Source organism: Sturnira hondurensis, unplaced genomic scaffold, assembly GCF_014824575.4.
Source record: "Sturnira hondurensis isolate 20B ecotype Veracruz unplaced genomic scaffold, ASM1482457v3 Scaffold0009449, whole genome shotgun sequence".
Lineage (NCBI taxonomy): Eukaryota > Metazoa > Chordata > Mammalia > Chiroptera > Phyllostomidae > Sturnira > Sturnira hondurensis.
The window spans coordinates 235,395-258,853 of NW_028082080.1; the positions used below are offsets into that span (position 1 = coordinate 235,395).

Sequence of the window (23,459 nt, forward strand, 5' to 3'; positions counted from 1 at the left end):
GGGAGCCATCTTGGACCCTGGCTACCACACGTCAATCAACCATTGAACTGAGGAAGACTCAGAAGTACTGCTTGACATAATTGTCAGAGAACTGATAATTTATGAAACAAGAATATCTCAATAGGTGTACTTTTGCCATTTCTCCTCTACTTTGAATTTTAGTGCTTTCTATTTTTCTTAAACAGTGACATTTATTTAACAAATATTTATTAGAGTTCCTAACTTTCTAGTCGTATGTGGTGGTCACAGTTATTAGCCACAAGCTAATTTAGGGTCTCTGGAAGTTTGAAACCAAGAATTTGGAGTAATATGTGATGTGTAGCACAGACATTAAGTGCTCTCTATGAGCTAGAAAAGGGAGAAAACAGTGCATCAAAGTGTTTCTGAAAGGCCAAAGGAGCTGAAAGGAGAAAGAAGAGAAATGATGAGGAATGATTCCGTGCTGGCACTGCGCAGGGCATGGAAGAACCCTAGCAATGGGTGGTGGTAGTCCCATTTTACATGCAAGGAAATTGGGTCTCGAAGAGGTTAAATAGCATACCCAGGGTGACACAACTAGCAAATTAACTTTAAGGCACATGTCTTTTTTTTTCAGCCTCACTTGCTGCCTTAGAAACTAGAAATTACTGGTTTTTATAGGGTCCCTATGATACGTAGAGTGAGTGAACTGGGGTCAAGTTTTGAATTGTTTTCACTTCATTCAGACAGAATTTTCTGTTCTAGGTTCTCAAATAGCAGAATTGACTATGAAAGAAATCAAACCCCCCAATTTTTTCTGTCTTTAAAATTTGGGGGCTTCATTAAGCTAATTTTTATCCCAGCAATATCAATATAAATTCTTTATGATTTAGGTGACTTTGAGTTCCCTAATTGAAATATGAGGTAATTTTTATTTATACTTATCTAAGATACTTGGAAATGCTGCAATTGGTAGAAAAGCATAAATATCAGAGAATACTAGATTAACGTATAACTCATCAGACAAAAGCTTCAAGAATTTCAAGTTCTCTGTACAAGTAGCCCCTTAAACTTTTTACATTCAGATCACCAGTAATTTTCTTTGTTTCTCATGCATCTTTCCCATCCATATCCTCTTCAAAGTTCTGCTTTTGTTACACAAGTCCCAATGTTCTTGCGTAACATTTCTAATTACTTTGTGTATTATCTGCCAAATACTGATCTCTTAAGTGTTCTGCTCTGCCCCTTATCATTTACTCCTTGAGGTGTTAAGAGTAGTACCAGTGTCCGTGGTGCTCCTAAGAATTGGAATGACCTCAGAGATAGTGGTTGGAAAGCGCATGGAAAATTAGCAGGCTTAGGGAAGAAAAGAAACTTTAACATTGGATTAGATGAGGCAAAATATAAATCCTGCCGTATGGTAAATTGTCTGCTTTTGAGATATTTGTGTGTGTGTCAGCTGTGTTTTTTACTCTGACTCCAGAACTCATTTGGAGTGGTGTGATAAGATAGGTTCAAAGGATAGTCCTGTAACAATTTATTTTGACAATCCATGGTGAGCTATATACAGCAGGGGTGCATAAGAGCTCTCCTGACTCACATGGATTATGGGGATTAGGATTAGAGTCCCTTAATTACTTCCCTCAGATCCAGAACCCAGAGGACACAGCACAACTCAGTTATAACTGAACTTTTATGCTTCAACTAGACAGTTATTTTAGGCCATCCAAGCTAGTATCTAGACTGGCCACAGGTAGGCTTTTCAGTACTCTCTCTGACCATTCAGGAGCTCAGGGCATTGAGAGGCTGGTGTGCAGGAAGAGGAGACATGCCATATGTAGTCCACATTACAGCATCATATTCAAAATATGATTATTTCTCTGAGAGTAGGGATCTCAGTAGAAGCCTTCCTTTATCCAGTTCAATACACACCCAAGCCAGTGGTTATCTTTAGGAGTGAAGCACAGACCCATTACTCAAAGCTGTGGCTTGTTCAAGGTTTGCTGAGACCCCTTCTCTCTTCAGGATGTGGTGTCTGGTCGCAGCCCTATTTCCAGTTGCACTGCTCTCAAGCCCTCACCACCCACTACAAGCAGCTATAATCATGACTGTCTGCCCTCACTCAGGGTGTGAAGAAGAACCTCTACTTACCTAAGAGCTTGTTTCTCAGCAAAGTATGGGAGTATTTCCCTAAAGAACTATTAAAAACAACAGAAATTACAGCCCAAAGTTTGGAAATTTGTAATAGCACAGAAAAATTCTTAGCTTTGTAAGACAGGTTTAATGACAAAACTTAAATGGGCCAGCTAATCAATATTCCACTCTACTTTACCTTTGTCTTTTGTCTTTTCAATACAGGCTTGAATTTAGTGGATAGACATTGTCTTCCAGAAATACAAACCACAGAAACACTACCAGTGTCAGCGGCAGTCCTAAAAATTGGAATGACCTCAGAGGTAGCAGTTGGAAAGCACGGAGGAAATTAGCATGCTTAGGGAAGAAAGGAAATTTTAACATTGTATTAGATGAGGCAAAAAAAATTTTCTGAGGACAGGCAAATTTTGAATTTCAACCACCTTTGAATCAGTCAAGTTTGGTTCCTATTATGCCTCAGAGCCTACCATTCTTTATATATATTCTTTGAAAAGCCAAAAGTAAATAAAGTTTTCTGAAAATGAAGTATTTGATGATAGAATTCTAAAAGCAATTTAGGCCATCATATCACCACAGGTACAAACCATATACACCTATATACTGTAAAACAATCACTTGAATTGCAATGAGGTTCAAAGAATTTAAAAGACATCCTATATTATATATACTGGTTATTTTATTTTATTAGCAACCACTCCTTTTGCATTTCTAAATAAAATTGTCTTGAGGTTAAGTCCCCTGTTCCATGTCACTTCCTGTCCTTATTGAAGGTGAAAAAAGAGAGGTTAAGTCCCCTGTTCCATGTCACTTCCTGTCCTTATTGAAGGTGAAAAAAGAGAGAAAAATGGAAAAGGAAGATGAGGAAGTTTGGTGTATAAAGTCTTACCTGTACCTATTAGTGTCCATATTCATTTTCCCTTCTTAAGAGCCCTAGATATTGAAGTAACAAGCTTTCCTTATAATTACTTTTAGAAAATTTAGAATAATAATAATACAGCATGACAGACACTGAAGTGTTTTTATATAAATTCATTTAACTTAAACTATCTTTGAGATAGATACTATTGTTACTACTATTTTCTGGATAAGGAGATTTAAGTCCACGGAAGACAAATAACTTGCCTATAATAATAGATCTGGTGTATTGTAGGGCCTTGATTTGAGCCCAAGTAGTCTGATTTCAGAGCCCATATTCTTCTACCAGAATCTGGTTTATTGTTTTAGATTAATATGACCAGATATCCCCAGTGACAAAAAATGTATCATACTTACATACTTGTTTATAGTTTTAAATCTGCAAATTTATTAATTCCTTTAAACTCCCCATTGTAAATGTACTTTTTTCCTCTTTGTAATTGATAAGTAATCTGAGGGCCATATTTTGAGACATATGGATTGTTTCCCTTTCACCCAATGGATTTTAGCACTCACTGATGATCCTTGCCTAAATCAGCTCCATCCATGTTGGTGGTTGCATCTTGGTAATCTGTTGATGGATGGAGATGTAGTAGACTTCAGGTAGTCATTTTAAGGCATCTATGCAAACCTTGGTGTTTTGGCTATTTCCGAAATTGCACTATCCTTGGCATAGTTTGTAATATTGCTATGTTGTCTCTTCTTCTTTTTCCTCCATCAAAAATCATCCTAAAATGTATTGTTTTAATAAATCTGCAAATAAGGTTTTGAATCAAGGGAATATAAGTTCTCTGGAGTTCCATATCTCCAGAAATATTTGGTGGAGGAAATTGAGAAGAAACCACATTTAAATTTTAACCCAGAAAAAGTCTGGCGCTTGCTGGTGTAGCTCAGTGGATTGAGTATAGGCTGCAAACCAAAGGGTCACCGGTTCAATTCCCAATCAGGGCACTTGCCTAGGTTGCAGGTTAGTTCCACAGGAGGGGACATGCAAGAGGCAACCACACATTGATATTTCTTTACCTCTCTTTTTCCTTCCCTTCCCCTCTCTCTCTAAAAGTAAATAAATAAAATCTTTTAAAATAAAAACACTGCCTCTAAAAAAAAGAAAGGAAGAAAAAGTCTGGAAGACTCATCGCTTTGGTGGTGCTTTGTCCAGCAGAGGGCAATGTATTACCAGTCCTGGTTACATCTCTTTTGGTGTTAAAGGCTGAAGCGTTGAGTTGCCTGCATTGTACTATTTTCCAACCAGAAACTTAAAACAATTTAAAAGTTTAGTTTGGGGGGAGAGGGATAAAAAAAGTTTAGTTTTTTAAAGATTTAACAAAATGATAAACTTCTTTATTTTAATAGCTGAAAAACACTTTCAACGTTATAGAATAAAGGTAATTGTACGAACATTGGATTTCTGTCCTTAAAATGAAAACCCAGTGCCATTCATCTGCCTCTAATAGGATGTGTCCTTTGAGGATTTTTTGTTTTGCTTTGTACTGGTGATTATCACAAAAGTCACCTTTATAAAACCTTCACAACTGTAATTATTCTAGTGGTAAAAAGAAAGTCTGACATTGGAGTATATGATACTCTAAGTTTCTGTCATATATTTACTTTAAATTTTTTAATCATATCAACTAATAGACATAATTTTAAAGTTCAAATAATACTAAAAGTCTTGTAATAAAAATGTCACGACTATTAATCAGCGTAATTCAAAACACATTTCACCTAATGACGAACATATAGAAATCACCTGCATCTTCCACTATAGTCATTTCCTCCTCTCAGCCTAAAAAACTATACAGGTTGCTTCATCTTCAGTCTCTAACCAGTTGCCTCCTGATCTCCATCAGGGGGAGTTATATGTTTGTTTTATCTATAAGAACACATGGTTTATTACTAAAATCAAAAACCCTGCCACTCCCCACCCTGCAGTAGTTTGAAAGTTATCTCTTCCTGTCTTAGATAGACACATAGGGAGAAGGGAGGGGGAGCTTTCAAGTAAAATAATTCCAAGCATTGTCTTTTTGTTAACAAAATTAGTAAGTTTGTTGCACCTTTTTAGAAATCAATGGCACGCATACTTTTTATTTATATTTTATATGCCTAATTTATCTATTGCGTACCAAACCACCTCCAGACTTGGTGGCTTATGACAACAACCATCTGTTCGTTGTCAATTCTGCAGTTTGTTCTGCGCTCAGCTGAGCACTTATTCTGTCAGTCTCACCTGGAGTCATTCATGTAGCTTCTTAGTCACCTGGCAGCTCAGCTGAGGCGGCCTCACTCACATGTCTGGAGCCTCAGCTGGGGTGGTTGTGCAGACCAAGCATCTTTCTCCATATCATCTTTCACCCTGGGTTTATTTACAACATGATGGTCTCAGGGTTCCAAGAGGGCAAAACTGAAAGCTGTAAGTTCTGTTAAGGTCTTGTTCTGATGTACAACATCCACCACATTTTATTAATCAAAACAAGTCACAGTACCTGCCCAGATTCAAGAGGTGGGCAAAGACTTCACCTGTGGATGGGAGAAGTTATCGATAATGTTAATCTACCATTTTAATCTGCCACTTTAATCTGCCACTTTTTAATGTTTTTGCAATTGTAATGTTCTAAATAGCTTTTTATATATTTTTTCTTAAAGTGCAGTGCATTTGGCTCTTTGGGGGGAGGATTATTATAGTATGTATACCTCAGAGTCCATCATTTCTTGGGCAATATTCCAAAAATAAAAGTTAAATGTACTTGCAAAGGGACACCCACCATGTCCTACTTTGGTCTTGGAGCTGTCAGATTATTTTCATTGTTTCTTATATTAAAAGGTATATTGAAAGTATCATGAATCCATACTGTTTCCTTTGTGCTTTTTATGCTCTGTAAATAGTCTCTCCCTCTCTTTGCAATTTACATGCTTTTCTGAGTAGCACAATGAAATCTCTCACCATCTCCTAGGCTATGAACCACCTCTTTGTCCACTGTCTCTACATTGTCTGTATTTCATGCCTGTTAGCCATGTCTATATTTCCTGCCATGGCTAACAGGCAGGAAATATAGACAATGTAGAGATGGTGTACAGACAATGTATAGACGATCAGAGAAGGAGAAAGACCATATTTACATGACTTTAATATGGTATGTTGTCATAATTATTATATTTTAGTATTGTTAATCTCTTACTGTGCCTAATTTATAAATTAAATCTTATCATAGGTACATATGTTTAGGAAAAAATATAATATATATTATATATATATATATATGGTCCTATCCAAAGTTTCAAACATCCACTGGGGTCTTTAATGTAGAAAGATGACCATTCTTGCTTGCCCCTCATAGCTTCTCTCCCCACCATGCTAGGATGTACTCAGTTTTCAAGGTTTCACTATTTTCAGGATCAAAAATGCAAACTATCGGAGCATGAGACTCACATTTACTTACTAAGCTGACTTTTCTCACTACTTGCCACATATATTTGGAGCTCTCTAATCAGTCCCCACAAGAGCTGACCCTGTACATCCCAGTGTTTTTCAAGTCTCACTGGCCACAAAGGGGAACTGAATATGAGCATGCATGCAAACCTCATCAGTTCCCTTTGCAACCAGCTGAAAGATGTTCTTAATATAGAGGAAACAGCGTTTTTTCTTTTGAGTACAAACTGAATTTCTACAGATATGAAGCATTTCTGCTTCTGACAGATCAGGGGACACACAAAAGAGGAGGGCATTAAGTTGTGAGAAAGGCAATTAAAAGAGAAAGTAGGAAAACAGAGATAAATTTGGGAAGAGAAAAAGGTGTTGCTGAGTACCAGAAAGGAAAACAGTGGAGGTGCAGGGTATTAGGGGGTACTGGAAAAGTCCTGGTGAGTAATGGAACAGGAGAAGAAACAAGAAATGTAGAGAAGAAATTGTAACAGGAAAATACCTGTACTACCATGGCCAGCAGTACTAATGGAAGGCATTCAGATCTTTTGGTCCAGAAGTTTGCCATTGCATAAAATGTAAAAATAAAGCACATTAGGATGATTACCATTTCCACCTGAGTTCATGCTATTGAGCCAAGTGTACAGGGAGGGTGTCTTGATCCTACTTCAGGATACAATATGCTAACCTGTTCAACCACTCTGATTACACGGAACAAAGCCAGGAGTCAGTAAGAAAGCAAAGAAACCTGAATGTCTAACATAAAAATCATAAAGCTCCCAGAACCCATCAACTTATTTTATATATAGTTTAAACCATCTCTCAAGCAATAAACACTTATGAATGCCCACTCTGTGCTGCTGAGCAGGGGACACTGGACAAATTTTCTGCAAAAGAAGATTCAGGGAAAATGCTTGGGGACCATTGAACATATGGCAAGTAGCCTCCTCCCTTAAGCTGCACACATTTGAGTAGCCCTAAGTGCACTACTGCATTGGCACATCATCACAGGTGGTTTCTGGTAGGCACTCATTATTAAGGCATTGAATATTCTGTAAAATACAAAACTTCTGTTCAAGGGATCTAAAGAACATCTCATCCAAACTTTATTAAATACTTGAAATGTTTTGCTACCTTCCAAGCCTGCTGGGGATCCAGACGATATTGAAGCACTTCTATTAGCAAACAATTCACTGGCTTTCTACTCTATTTAACATCTATAATTATTAGAAAACCCTCTCTCACAGTCTGGTGAAACATGCTGCAACTCCCATATTTCACTGATCCTCTTTATGCTTGTTCTCTGAGGCTACACAGACACACACACATTTTTGCTCTAATATCTTTCCTTTAGTCTTTTGCTTTAAGGCTAAATAATCCCATTCTTTCCACTGTCGTTCATCTGTCATCCTATAAAGTGCCCTCATTCCCATCTTCTACTTGCTCAAGTTTCAGAGTATGGTTCTGACCAACACAAAATAAAGGGTCTGCTCCATTTCTAGCCTGGACATTACTGTTATTAACAAAAGCTAAAGTTAAATTACCCTTTATAAATTACCATATTTTTAGGACTATAAGTTGCACCTAGGTTTTAGAAGAGGAAAATAGGGGAAAATTTTTGAAGCAAAAAATGTGGTAAAATATTTAATGACCTGTGACCCCCACCCCACTACTGCCCCCCCTACACACACACAGCAAGCAAGGTAAGCTACATTCAGACTACAAGACACACACACCCTTTCCTTCCAAATTTGGGGGGAATGAGCCTTATAGTCTAAAAAATACAGTGCTTCCCCCCACCTCATTTGATCCAGGTCAGCATCCACTGCATGTTTTCCTAGTTCCGTTGTTTACTTTCATCTAGCAGTCCCATTTTATGTATTTCCCCCACCTTTCCCTTGGCATTTGAGTATTTGGATTACATATATTGACTGTTTTCTACAGGCCAAGTACATTTACTAATTCATTTAGTCCTCATAACAACAATATGAATTACATACTCCTATTATTCCAATTTTCTCATTAGAGAAAAAATTGCATAGTAAGGTTACATAGCAAGTGTTAAACCAGAGACTGAACTCTGGTCCAGCTGCAACAACCACCCTCTTAACATTTATGTTATGCTGCCTTTCAGTTCATTATTCAATAATGTTTAATGTCACTGGGCTAAGAAGACCTAGTAGATCAGCCCCACTACAATGCTTGCCATGGTCTTACCAATGGGATGATAACACTCCTTGTCTATTGCTCATGACTCTTCCCCTGGACTGTGTTTGACTGGGCAGTGCCAACATCTTCCTAATCCCCCTTTTTCTTCTAATCTTCCTTTAATCTTGTCCCCTGTTGTACAGCCAATTCTTCCTTTAAATATGTTCATATATTTAGCAAGCCGACTCCTGGTGTAGGAGATTTTCTATGCTTTAAAATCATTTGCCTATCTGTACTCAGATGTTTTAATTTTGTACTTTAACTCTCAGAAAACATTTCTATTTCTGTGTCCTCAGGGAATACTTCATTCAGATTCCTATGTACTATTTATGACTGAAATGCCAAACTCTCTTAATTATAAGATAATTTCATCTGCAGTTCTTTAGTGTCATCCTTGAAGGGGTATATCTGTATCAAAGGGTGAGGGTTTATCCAGATTTATTGATTAGAAAATGTCTTACTTTGCCAGAAAATGTCTGGCCAAAGATACCATAAGCAAAGTAAATGATAAGTTCCATATTGGTAAAAGTTATTTGCAACCCACATAAACAACAAAAGATTGGTTTCCAGAATATATAGAGATTACTTCAACAATTTGAAAGAAAGAGAAGAATAAAAGGTAAGCAACTCATTAAGGGGAGAGAGGTATAGATATGAACAGGTACATTCACCCAAGAAAAAGTCTGAATAGACAAAAAAAAACCATTATGATGCTCAATTTCACTTGTAATTATGGAAATACAAATTAAAACCACAGGGAAATGCCATTTCACACCTGCCATGCTGGCAAAAGTTAGTAAATCTGAGAAAACCAAGTATTACTGAGGATGTGGGTAAAGAGGAACTTACATCTTGCTAGTGGTAGAATAGGTATATAAACTAATGAAATTATTTTGGAGAGCAATTTGTCACAACTAAGATAAACTGAAGATGTGCATGCCCGTACAGCCAAGCATTTCTACTTCTATATGTCAACCATAGGGAAATTACACACATGTGCACAGGGTGTACAAGAGACTTCACTTGAGCCTGGTTTCTAATAGAAAAAAAGTGGAAACCACCTAAGAACCCATTGTTAGGGGAAATGGTGAATTGAAGTGTTGTTTATTTGCACAACAAAACATTTTGCATGAAAATACCACTGTGCATCAGTGAAAATGAATGAGAACTATATATGCCAACATAAACTAATTTGAATGAAAAAAGTTTACAAAACAATGTAATAATAAGATACTATTTGTGTAAATTTTTAAAACAAAAACTAGTGTGTAGTGTTATGCATACATATGTTATAAAACTGTAAAATTATATGTCAGAATGACATACGCTAAGTTCAGGAATGAGGCTACTTTGAGATCACCTTTAGTATCTCTAAACTTCATTGGATTTTGTGGATACAAGAGAACAGTTAAGCAAAGAAGCCACAACATTAACAACTGTGTACTTTGCATGATAAGTGTTTAGCTGCCTGTTAAGTTTTGTTTTCTCTTTTTTATATATTTGAAATGTTTCATAAAAAAGGTTATATATGGAATTACCAAATCATAGTATAACTGCAGCAGTTTATTTTTCCTCCTGAAATAACTTGCATCATTAACACCTGTATCCAAAGCATAATTAGAAACCTTTTTCAAAGCTCATCTTATCATAGTTCCTTATGCATTTCCTGGGCCAGAAACAAAATTAGTAAGGGTGAGATGCACTGATTTGATTTTTTTCTTCTGTTCAACCTGTATTCTTTTTAAAAAATATCTTACTTATTTTTAAAGGGAAGGGAAAAAGAAAGAGAGGAAAACATCAATGTGTGGTTGCCTCTCATGTACCCCGTACTGGGGACCTGGCCCACAACCCAGGCATGTGCCCTGACTGGGAATCGAACTGGTAAGCCTTTGGTTTGCCGGCCCACGCTCAGTTCACTGAGCTACACCAACCAGGGTTGTATCTGTTTGTATTGGATTATCATCCATATTTCAAGCAGAACTTTAACAGAGTGTACAAATGTTAATAACCAGATAACTAATCTTTAAGATTTTGGTTATTTGACATCACACAATCTTGAGTGATAAGCAGGATATTTTGCCCCCAGTACATATTAATGCCAATTTATGTTTAAAAAAACAAAAGACATCTCAGCAATTACCATTGTGCTTGGCAGGATGAAACAAAAATGAAAAAGCACTGTCCTAGCAGAGACAATGTCTGTGAAATAAAAGTCTACCAACTTGCATCTCCTTGTAAAAGGAGATATACTGTTGAGATATATATACATCACAATGCAATGAGGATTCAATAATAATAATGCATGTCAAGCACCTTGCACAGTAAAGGGTATATAAATATATTTTACTTCTCTTCCCATTTCCTCACATGTGAACTTGAAGAGGGGAAGTGAGAAGCAAAGTAGAAGTTTAGGACAAACCTAGCTAGCACTTCCCTTCCAGTTCTGAGTCTACTGTTACCACCACCAGACCAGACTGAACAGAGGCACTTCAGCAGCCACTTACAGGACTGTGTTCTCAACTGGGCCATGCAGCTATGAAAAAAAGACACTGCTTCATCCAATGTGAGGCTATTTCTATGTCATCTGAGTCGATGTAATCCAGATTATATTCTGAGTTTCCAATGCTTTCTTATCAAAAAATACAAGTTTCTTTACAAGTTCATGGTGTCTGTTTGTGTCTGACATAAAAAGCTCTCCATCAATGTCATATCTGTTGTGAATATTTTCCCACTTTGTACTTTGCTTTTATTTTTATGATTTTGACCCCCAAAATCTACTTTTTTAAGTCAAATCTATGCACTTTTTCCCTATGGTCATTTCTATTGTCTTATCAATAGAAATTTCTTTCCCATCCACAGATGAGTTAGTCACTTACATATTTTAAAATCTTTTAATGATTTCATCATTTACATTTAACTCTTTGATCCACTTATAATTTGTGTGTGTGAAAAACTAGGTGAGGCTATAAATTGTTTTTATTTTATTTTAAATAAGAACAGCACTATTTATTACTCCATCCCTTTCCCAGTGATTTTTGTGGTGTCTCCTTTATTTGTGGTGATTCTCTCTAAGGGAGGAAAGTATATCAGAGTCATTCAGGAAACTTTTTTAAAAATTCGCTTAACCCCACTTTGCAAGATTCTAGCACATCATGACTAACAGAATCTTAGCTTTCCCTCAGATTTATTCCTGCTCCTATCCTTTGAGAGCCATTAATTTGTCATATAATCTTCTCATGTATCATTGAAGGTCTGCTTAGAGATGTGTATTCTGTTCCACTGATAGGCGTATCTTTGCATCTGTGCCACAGCATTCTCCTTATTAAAGGATAAGAATAGATTTTAATATCTGGTAAAATGAATTTCCATTTATATTTCAAAAGGCTAAAAAATAATTAGCCCATTAACACGTTTCTGCAAAATCCAGGTTGCCTGTTCAGAACTCAATTTCATGCTGTTTTTCTCTTGTGGATAACTTTCAGTAAGGCTTTGCTTCAAAGAGTTGTAATTATTAGTTCTATTTTTATAGTACTGAAAAGAAGTTGAAAATAAGACCTTCTGTACTAGAACAGAATTTTCTTTTTCCAGTGACCTGATATTAGAAATTCAATCATTATCAAATCCAGCTCTTCCCAGAATAATTTTTAAAACTAGCAGCAATATTCAGCACTCAAGTCTCTCTCTGGCAGTCAGGCAGTTAACTTTGGCTGTGTTTGATTTTGCGTATGTGAGATGTTATCTTGAAACTTTTTCTGGAGATTTTTTGTAAGGTGAGGATACATTACTTCTGAATTTCCTTTTTCTGTATGCTTCTAGGACTAAACCTTGGGTTAGAGGAAGTAGGGACAGTGTTTCCTGCTTGCATATGCTAAAGCTTAATAAAAAATTAAATTTGCTAAGTCAGTAGTATGGGTTTTTTTTAATTTACAAACATTCTCAGGATTCAGTTACTCTAAGGCATGTTATTAGTGAAATTTCTATTGGTAAACAGACATGTTGACTTTAATCAAAATTTATCTTACCACAGATGTTATAGCAAGATTTATACTCAGTATACTTTTTAATTCTTTAATGAGTGCCATTGTATAGGGTTTTATAGAGGACATCTCACTTAATAAAATTTTGAGACAGCTTCGAGAACTATGAGTCTATTTGTTTCTTTTAATATTTCATAAAACTAATAATAATAAATGGTACAATGTAACCATTCAAATTGTATGGTTATAAGAGATACATGTAGGAATATAAAATATTTACCAGAAATGTAAAATAAATTAATTTTGAGAACATGAGGGAGAAGCAATATTTAAAATTATATAAACAGAAATGCTGAATTTCAGATAGGTGGTGTTAACTTTGTCAAAGAAAGGCAGTTAATAAAAATTTTATTACTTTTTCTGAGCCTCTAATTTTTCTGCAAATTTTAATTTTTATTCTCTAATGGTTTTGTTTTTTAAATATAATTCTGCATTGACCAATTCTTTTTTCAACCAATTGTGTGCACTTACTGAAATAGAGCTGAGTGCTAATTATATACAAGCCAAATCTCATGAAAATAAATTTAGCCCTAACAAAATTCTTCATACTTTTTTTTCATACTCTTCAATATTGATTTCTCAGCTAGTGGTCTACCAAGAAGTGTTCTGACTATAAATAATTCTCATACACTGTGATACAAACTTATGAATGGTTCCTTGGAGTTTGTCAGAACAGTCTTTTACTTTTCCAGCCAAGAAGGCATAGATAGAAATGCTCCAGTTCCTTGCACAACCAAAAGAAGAGTAGCAACAAATTTAAAAACAACTGACAGTCAGAACTGCCAGAATAGCAATCCGCATGGAACTCTGACAACTAAGTAGTTAAAGAAACATTCAGACTGGGAGGAAGAACAGAGGGAGACAGGCAGCCTGGCAGGTGGAGAGGACCTGCAGCAAAGCAGCAGGTAGAGTGAGTAAGGAGGGGCTGAGTAACTGGGAAACTAAAGACTCAAAACTTCCAGCTATAAATACTGTGGGGGTGCAAAGGTGGGAGAAACTCTCAATCTCACAGGAGAGTTCGTTGGAAAGTGGGACTAGAACAGAGCAAATGGCATTGTTCCCTCTCAGACCCCTCTCCCACAGACAGCGAAGAGGATTGCCCCACCCTAGCGAATACCTAGGGCCCTGCCCCCTAACAACTTAACAGGTGCACCAAGACAAAGAAATATGGCCCAAATGAAAAAAAAAAACAGATCAAAACTTCAGGAAAAAGAGCTAAGCGACAAGAAGATAGACAACCTATCTGATACAGACTTCAAAACACTGGTAATCAGGATGCTCACAGAACTGATTGAGCTCGGTCTCAAAATGAAGGAACAAATGAAGGCTACACAAAGTGAAATTAAGCAAAATATACAGGGAACCAACAGTGAAAGGAAAGAAATTGAACAAATAATGAAGGAAAATTTCCCCAATCTGGTGAAAGAAATAAACTTTCAGGAAGTCCCAGAAGCTCAGAGAGTCCCAAAGAAATTGGACCCAAAGAGGAACATACCAAGGTACATCATCATTAAGTTACCCAAGGTTACATTTAAGGAGAGAATCTTAAAAACAGCAAGAAAAAAGGAGACGATTATCTACAAAGAAGTGCCTATAAGACTATCAGCTGACTTCTCAAAAGAAACCTTACAGGCAAGAAGGGGCTGGAAAGAAGTATTTGAAGTCATGAAAGGCAAGGACCTACATCCCAGATTACTCTATCCAGCAAAGCTATTATTTAGAATGGAAGGGCAGATAAAGTCCTTCCCAGATAAGGTCAAGTTAAGGGAGTTCATCACCACTAAACCCTTACAATATGAAATGTTAAAGGGACTTATCTAAGAAATAGAAGATCAAAACTATGAACAGTGAAATGACAACAAAATCACAACTATCAACAACCAAACCTAAAAAAAAAAAAACAAAGTAAGCAAACAATACAACAGGAACAGAATCAGAGAAATGGAGATCACATGGAAGGTTTTCAGTGGGGAGGGGGAGGGGGGAGAATGGGGGGAGAAGGTAAAGGGAATAAGAAGCATAATTGGTAGGTACAAAATAGGGGGAGGTTAAGAATAGTGTAGGAAATAGAGAAGCCAAAGAACTTTTATGTACAACCCATGGATATGAACTGGGGGGTAATGCTGAAGGGCAGGGCAGTACAGTGTGGAGGGGGAATAAAGAGAAGAAGCAATTAGGACAACTGTAATAACATAATCAATTAAATATACTTTAGAAAAACAGAACAGGCTTTTACATATTCAGTCAATGGCATTCTGATTCTGTGTTTGACGAAAGAACAAATGTCAGCCAAACTTTTGATAACGGTTGCTTTAATGACATCTCCTTGTTACAGCTGTATGATGTTCTCTGCAGCTATGACCAGGACTAGGTAAAAAATGAAATATACCCTCTTTTACTATTCTGTTAAGCACCTCTTCCCCCCTTCCTGTCTCATTCATCCTTCCATTGATTCATTCAATTATTCAACAAATATGTATTGATATGTATGCCAGGCAAGGCACTAAATAAACTCTGGGGAATCAGTGATGAATAATGTATCTTTCTCTTAGATCTTACTCTTTAGTTATTTTTGAACATTTATGAAAATTTCAGAATTTGCTCCTTTTAATTCTAATATAGTGTTCTTTATTATTATGAACTATTTCAAATGCTCAGAATATACCAAAAATAATATAACAAATACCCATATCCTACCACACAGTTTTAACAGACATTAACATTTTACTATGTTTGCTTCAAATCTCTCCAGATATAACCATTTACTTTTAGTTGGTATGCATGTTGTGTATATTACCATGCATGTTTTTTTTTTATTTTTATTGTGTAAATATAGACCCATAAAGAAAATAGTACTGTTTCATATATTTTTGTATTTTACTTAACTGCTTTTATACATTACATACTCTTTTCCAGTTTGTTTTTTATTCAGCATTGTTTTTGAGGATTCAGTTGATGCATGCAGGTGTAGTTCATTTCATTTAAGTTCTATGCAGTACTTTATTTTGTGAATAAGCCACAGGTTATTTCACCATTCATTGCTGATGCATACTCACTTAGGTTCTTTCCAATTGTTTACTATTATGAAAGTAGTTCACTGAGCATCATTACATATGTGTTGTTCTATATGTGTTTGAGGTTCTGTAAGTTGTATAGGGTATGCATATCTTCAATTTTACTTTGTCCAAGTGTGGTTCAAGATGGCTAAGTTTTAAGTCCTGTTGCTAGGCTATGGAATCCTTAGCTTATCTGTTTGATTTTACTGCACAATATTTAAATTCTTCCCATTTTATCTAAGCACTGATTTCATTTTATTAGAAGTTTATTATCATTTCATCTGTTACACAGGTTTAGGCATCAATGAATACAGCGGCAAATTTACAAGCTTTTTAAGTGATGATCAACATATATTTTCTGACATTTTAAATCAGCCCTCCCATCATTTAACTTATTTTTAAACACACTTTAAATTAGAATTAGGTACTTAGTTTTGAGTAACTACTTTAGTGACTTGAGAAACTGACATTTCATTTAATTATTTTGTTGTTAAAGCCATAAATTTAACTTAATTTTATAATCTATGTCACGAGTGTTAGCTTAACAGTATATTTTAAAAAAACTTACATACAGATTTAAAATCTAATGATCAGTGTAAGCTTTTCAATATCACGAATAAGGAAGGAGCTTTGAGAAGAACTGACCCTTGTAAATGCTTGAGTTTTTGTTTCATAATATTTAGTTCTTCAAGAAGTTGAGGCTTTTTAATATGTTTACCTCAAATACTTTAGGAAGTAGTCTAAATTTTAGCTACAGTAGACATATCATGAAGGGGGTATCCTGGTTTAAATTCTGAAGTGCTTTCACTCCTGCTTGATTCCCCTTGAAATCCTCTAGAAAGAAGTTGGCACATTATTTTTCGGATATTACTAGACATCAGGAAATACATGACTGGATCTAAGCAGCTATTGAAAGATGAGAAAACCAGCATAATCTCATTAGTTTTGTGAATGATTTCCTTCCAATAACAAGATGGCACATTTAGCTGTAAAGAAATATAGATAAATCGGAAGGCATGATAGGGGACAAAACATATAGTAAAAATGATAAGCACAATAAAGGAATTCCGGGCTGTAGTGGCATATTTGCCAGAATTAGGAAATTTTGACCTTCTTTTAGAAATCCTCATTAGATTCTTGCCAATCTTAATATATGAAAGGATTATTAGTAGGAAAATTAGCCAAAACATTACCACAAGAACTAAATTAAAAATTGCTTCTCCTTTTGCATTAAGCTTATCTCTGTAATGGAAACACATTGTGGAATTGTGACCTCCTTTCTTAAGGGTTAAAATGATCATAATTAAAAATCCAGTAAGAGCTACTGTCCATACTGTACAGCAAACATAAATACTTTGTTTGGTTGTTATTGCCTTTCGTTGTTGTATAGACCGATTAATTTTTATGTAGCGATCCAAGCTGATGAATCCAAGCAAGATAATGCTAATGTACATGTTCATATAAAATAGTGTTCCCACAACCTTGCAAAAAATCACACCTAGTGTCCATTTGTTTTCGTTAATGTGATACATTATTCGGAAAGGGAGGCAGAAGATAAGTAAGAGATCTGCAATGGCTACATTAAGGAGGTAAATCTGAATGGAATTTCTTTTACGATGGATACCCAGAAATACATAGAGGGCAATTATGTTTCCAAACAGTCCCATAATGAAAATAACAGAGTAGAATGCAGTTAACACACGAGACAGTAATTTTTCATCCATGGGGCAGGCAGTAGAATTTGGTGTTCCTGAGTTGTGTGGCACTTGGTCGCTGTGGTTAGTTACAAAGCATGCTCCCTGGGAGGAGCAAGGCCATCTGCTGACTGAAATAGTTGTCATTGTTATGGTGTGACTTCTCTTCTTCTGTAGGGATCAAAAAGTGAAGGTACCAAATGACATGTTCTTCATGTGTAGCTTTTATAAGGTCTTCAGATTTTTCCTACAGTAGAATGCCAAACATTCTAGTTATTTGCTAGTTTAATAAATTACTTTCACTCTTAAGCATAAATAATAAATGATTTTTTCAGACATTGTAAGAAACTTTATTTGCATCCTACTTTGGATCATTTGAATATCTACACTATGTATGTAGCACCACCATGGTATTAAAATCAAGCAGCAAAAAATATAATAGAATCTTGTGGAATATCCTGTTCTAACCTTTCCTGTATCTGTGGTATATGTTCAAGGTTTGTTTTATTTATTATATTAAAATAAATAACTGAAATATGAAATCATCTTCATACAGGGAGGTTGTTATGGGAATAGAGATGGAGGTGAAGAGAAATGACAGCTCATATTTTTTCAAAGATAAGCATCAATTTCCCTAACGGTAGTTACAGCCATAAGTGAGCTGAGCTCACCGCTGGCCTCTGCCTAGCTTTCTGCCTTGACTCTTTCCCTCATATGTGGCATTCTTTCATTCTGACACGCATCGCCACATGGTATATGACTGGTAAACTGTGGCAGTCTCATTTCATGGTGAGAATAGAGAAAAGGGTCCTAACTGTCTTCCTTTTCAACTTAAGACCAAGTTGTGCACACTAAAATCATTTGCCTACAGGGGTATGCAATTAACATAACAGGCCCAGGGAGCACAGCACCTGCCTGCCCAAAAGAGCAAAGTTGAAGGGAGTTGAAGGAAATGGGCACCTTTCCCTGGAGATGTGAATGCTTACAAGGACGTGGAGAAAAGGATTTCACCTTAAATATGTATCTTCAGAAAGTAGAACAAGAATGAATGAGTAGAAATTACAGAAACAGATGTTGCTTTCTTTTAAAGAAATGGGTTTTTTTGTTTGTTTTAAGAATGAAGCTATCTATCTTGGGAGGCACTAAGGGTCTTACCACCAGAGATCGTCCAGACTGCTACCAATTGGGTACTTTGTGGAAGAGATTCTCAGTAGTTCACGATCCTGGCTGCATATTAGAATCCCCTTGAAGGCTTTATAAAGACACTGATGCCTGGCTTCATCCCTAGATCTGATTTAATTGATCTGGAATGGGCTCCAGGCAGTGGTTTCCTTTAAAAGCTCCTCAGAGAATTCTAATGTATATGCAGAAATGAACCCTTTAGCTACACAGCTGAACCATTAACTAATTTTTATTTAGCATTTGCTGTGTACCAGGCAGTGTGTTAAGCACAGTTGTGATATTTCATTTACAGAATCCTTATAATAACCATATGAGGTAACTATTACAAAAGAGTTCATGAAAGATCAAGGGGTTATGATCTTTACCTATGACCACACAGATCTTAAATGGTAGTACCAAGTTGGGACTCAGCTATCTAGCTTTTAGAGCCTCTGATTGTTTTCACCAAGCCTCTTTCCTCCTCATCACATATGATCAGCATATTCTTTATTAATGATGAGTTCTGTCAGCAGTATTTTGAGATGATTCCTTTAACATTATCCACATCAGTAGTTCTAAGATTATACCATCTAGCCTGACTTCTTTGGAAAAGGTATTAATCTTTTTAGTTGCTATGTCCATTCTAGCAAGTAATAAGTACAGTCAAACCTTGGTTCTCGAACGTGCCCTGTCTCGAACAGTTCAGTTCTCGACCAGCTTGTTCATGGAGAAAATGCCTTGGTTGTTTTGAGAACTGACAAAACTTCAGTTCTCAACCTGACAACCCTTTCATGCTGATAACTATATGATCAATCATACACCTCTTAGGGGACAAACAAAGGAGAGAATGTACGAGTATGAGTATGATTCAGTTTTCCAACAAATAGCTGCTCAAACACCCTTCCAGAACAAATTAAGTTTGAGAACTGAGGTTCCACCACAAAAAGTTTAATAAATCATTTATCAGAATGTTCAGCGCTTACCCCAGAACATATCTCCCAACTTCCTTCTAGGCCTGATATCCTTAATCAAGATGTTTCTAGAAAGCTGTTAGCACAAAATACATATCCTGAAACCACTTGCCTCAGCTCCAACCTGCAAATATAATAAACACTAGTTAGACAAGATCACCAGTAAGCCTTTCTGGTTTTGCTTTATTTTCAAACTTAAAGAAAATAAGGTAAAAGCAATGTATTTGTTTAAATAGTAATAGTAGCCATCATTTAGAACCATGTATTAGATGGCTAGTGTTCAGTCATTTACTGACAAATTAACAAGTTAAATTCTGTTTTAACTGTAGTGGCTGCATTTTGCCTCCTTTACAATGTGTCAGTAAGGTTAAATCTTATATTTAACCACTATCTGTGTTCTTAAGGGCATTTATTGATGATTTTAAAACTACTTATTTGATTTATTAACAATTGCCAGTGAAGACAGGAAATGAACCACTGTCTTCACATAGTAGACAAATTTCTTGGTGGATATTACTTATGACTCATGCTATATTGAAGCGGTCATGATGGTTTTCTGGTAGGAGGTGGTAAATGATTTTGTAGTATTGTTACTTGGCAAATCCTGAAGACTGTAACCCTGTGTTAGTGCTGTATTAGTGTTACCCACCACCACCCTACCTTTGCTGGTATTTTTCAACTGGTTCATGTAGGAGCTTCATGAACCCAACAGATCCCACTGTGGCCCTCAATGAGCAAAAGCTTTTTAAATGCAATTTGGGTATGTTTGTGCAAATACCACATTGCTATCTTAAACGACATACCTGTTTGGCAACAGTAGCAACCTATCACCACTTATAGTTAAACTGAATCATGATAATGACTGAATCATTCAGGCCGTGTGTCAAAAATTTTTATTTGGATTACAGGTTGAAATGATTATATTTGAATATATTGGGTTAAGTAAAATGTATTATTCAGTTTTTAAAAATTGCATTAATTGCTACATAATGAAAATTGAAAGCATGTTACTCTGGAAATAATGCTACTAATAATACATTAGTAGTACATTAGGTTTTGTTATAAGCTTAACTATGTCTAAAGCCTCATTTTTAAGAATTTTGGTTACTTGAATTAACTAAAGTGCATTGTGCTTTTGCTTTTCTCTAATATTCACTTTATTTACTTTTGAAGCACAAAACTTAAAATTTTTTAAACTTTTTTTATTGTTGTTCACGTACAGTTGTCTCCATTTTCCCCTCAGAAAACTAAAAATGGAACTGCCTTTTGACCTGGCAATTCCACTGCTGGGATTATATCCTAAGAACCCTGAAACACCAATCCAAAAGAACCTGTGTACCCCAATGTGCTTAGCAGCACAATTTACAATAGCCAAGTACTGGGAGCAACCGAAGTGCCCATCAGTAAATGAGTGGATCAGAAAAGTATGGTAGAGCCCTGGCTGGTATGGCTTAGTGGATTGAGAGCCAGACTATGAAGTAAAGGGTCACCAGTTCGATTTCCAGTCAGGGCACATCCTTGGATTGCAGGCCAGGTCCCCAGTGAGGGGCATGTGAGAGGCAACCACACATTGAAGTTTCTCTCCCTCTCTATCTCCCTCCCTTCCCCTCTCTCTAATAATAAAGAAATAAAATCTTTTTAAAAAACCTATGGTACAAATCTAAAATTTAACAAATCTGGTAATTACCATAAAGTAGTAGCAGTATAATAAAAAAAATACAGTCATTAAAACTAGGGAGACAGCATAACTTTAAAAAGTTAGTAAGTTAAACATAAATTTTAATACATTGGAAATAAAATCTGTTGCATATGAAAATAACTTTTAACTTGTTCAAATAGATCTGCAAGTCTTTATGGCAATATACAAAATACAGTACACACAATGTGACAATAACAGGAGTATGAGCTTAAATACTTCCAGTGTCCTAAAGTACTTCAAGTAACTAAGAAGGCAGGTCAAGTCAAGGCAGAAGCATTATTCAAGCAGTTTATTCAAGTTTCTAAAAACAAAGTGTCACCACAAAGCAGGTTTCACTTTTAATATTCAGGTCTATCAAATTTTAACTAAAATAAAGGATCATTTATGAAGTTAAAATCAAGGAATACTCACAGTTCAGGCTCCCTTGAAGTGAAAGGCACTGAAACCCAAGCTTCCCTAGACACACAGACTCTTTTTGGCATGTCAGCTGGTTTCCTCCATCTGGTCTGTGGTGTAGTTGGTTAGGTCTGTCTTCTTTTTTAACATTTGCATGTGGTGATAGTTTTTTTCCTCTTTTCTTTCTTTTTTCAATATGACAATCCTCAGACTTCATGTGAAAATATCAAAAAGCCCTACCACTATGTAACAATTTTATATATAAACTCAGTGAACACTTAACTTTAGGACACTAATCTTTTATATGAATACTTTTACCTTGATAATTGTGGAAAGTTTTCCCTTATGCCTAAAAATAAAGAAGCTTTATAAATTCTAAGCAGAAATATGCATTTTCCCTTTTTTTGCTAAGAAATTATACAGAACATACTATATACATTTTTTCTTTAAAATGTTTTATTATTTATAAAGCATAACAGTGGGGATAAAGATACATAAGTAAAAACATAAACTTACACATCACAAAATAATAACTGTGGTGTCATACTATTATGTGATACAATAATATAACCATTAATTTTATATCTGATCACATAATTTTTAGAAATTGATTTTCTGTTAATGCATATTATATCCTGAAAATGTATAATTTTAGCAAAGTGATGTTTAATCTATATATTTAAATGCTAGTCACTTGCTAATTCAAGATTTCAAATAATTTTTAAATTTATTGTGGTCTTTCTTATGATACAACTGTTATTAGAGCTCATAAGAGCATGTTCTAAGCTGTGGCAATATTGAAAAAAATAATTAAATAAAGATATTGGAAAAAATGAATTTCTGATAATTCTATGAAATTTAAATTGTTGTTTACAAGAGTTGCTTGTTCTTGGGGAACAATTTTTCTCTTTTTTTAGTGTCTAGAATCTGGACTTTATTTTATAGATAACCAGGAAGCCATAAAGTGTGGTAAAAAGATCCTTATTTGACCACATTTGTTAATGAACTACTGCGAAGAAGTAGAGAATGAATTGACTCAGACTTCTGAGTCTGTGTGCTGTATGGACTTTTAAAACACAATCATTGAATATGTTTCTTTCTAAATTTGTTTTAGAAATTTAGTTATTCACATAAAATGGCATTCCTGTATTGAATAATACCTTAGTAATGAATTATTTTATCCATTAATTTTTTAAGTTCTACTTGATTTATACATTATTTTAGTATATTTTCATGTATTCCTTTAAGACCTTGGATTTATTTTCTAAAACAATCTTATAACTTTAGAACTAAATGAGATTTGTAATGGTACTCTCCTTGATTCATCACCATGATAAACTTACCCAAGTAAGTTGAAGGAATTCTACATTTTTATATTGGTCCAAATATGATATTTAACCACGGTCTGTCCATTTATGTAATTGCTGGCCCTGCATGTTAATGTCAATTTTGTTGTCGTTTAAAATGAAGAAAGTTACTTTTTTTCCTCCATAATAGTTTCTCTGCAGCTTTGTTTAACACTTAATAATATTTAACTCATTGAGCTTTAGCTCACATTCTGATCATTTCTGGGTACATATACTTTTCTGAACATCATATTCTTCAGAGCTTTTAGTTAGTTATAAATATGACACATGGGACAGAATATTTTTATAAATTGCTAGAATAAAATATTTTGTAGCTTTTAAACCTCCCACCCCCAGAGCCTCTAAGAAAGATGACTACTGCATTGACCTGGTTTGATTACTGTATTAGACTGGCAAGAATTTTGTGTATGTATTTTGCTGATATA

The 23,459-nt window shown here is 35.4% G+C and overlaps 2 protein-coding genes across 3 annotated transcripts in view; one reads left to right on the forward strand and one right to left on the reverse strand.

The window, feature by feature from the left end:
* The window catches only part of CASK (calcium/calmodulin dependent serine protein kinase), a 365,574-nt gene that overhangs the window by 161,939 nt on the left and 180,176 nt on the right, over positions 1-23,459 (forward strand). The gene's annotated exons all lie outside the window — the stretch shown is intronic.
* Positions 16,000-21,793, reverse strand: GPR34 (G protein-coupled receptor 34). Of its 2 annotated transcripts, XM_037057121.1 has the most exons (4): positions 21,683-21,793; positions 19,585-19,696; positions 19,271-19,424; positions 16,000-17,687 (listed from the first exon to the last, which is right to left on the reverse strand). In XM_037057121.1, the coding sequence occupies exon 4, from the start codon at positions 17,585-17,587 to the stop codon at positions 16,487-16,489; it is 1,101 nt and encodes a 366-aa protein (XP_036913016.1). In that variant the 5' UTR covers positions 17,588-17,687; positions 19,271-19,424; positions 19,585-19,696; positions 21,683-21,793; the 3' UTR covers positions 16,000-16,486. The 2 variants fall into 2 exon arrangements, with proteins under 2 accessions (XP_036913016.1, XP_036913015.1); XM_037057120.1 differs by lacking the exon at positions 19,271-19,424.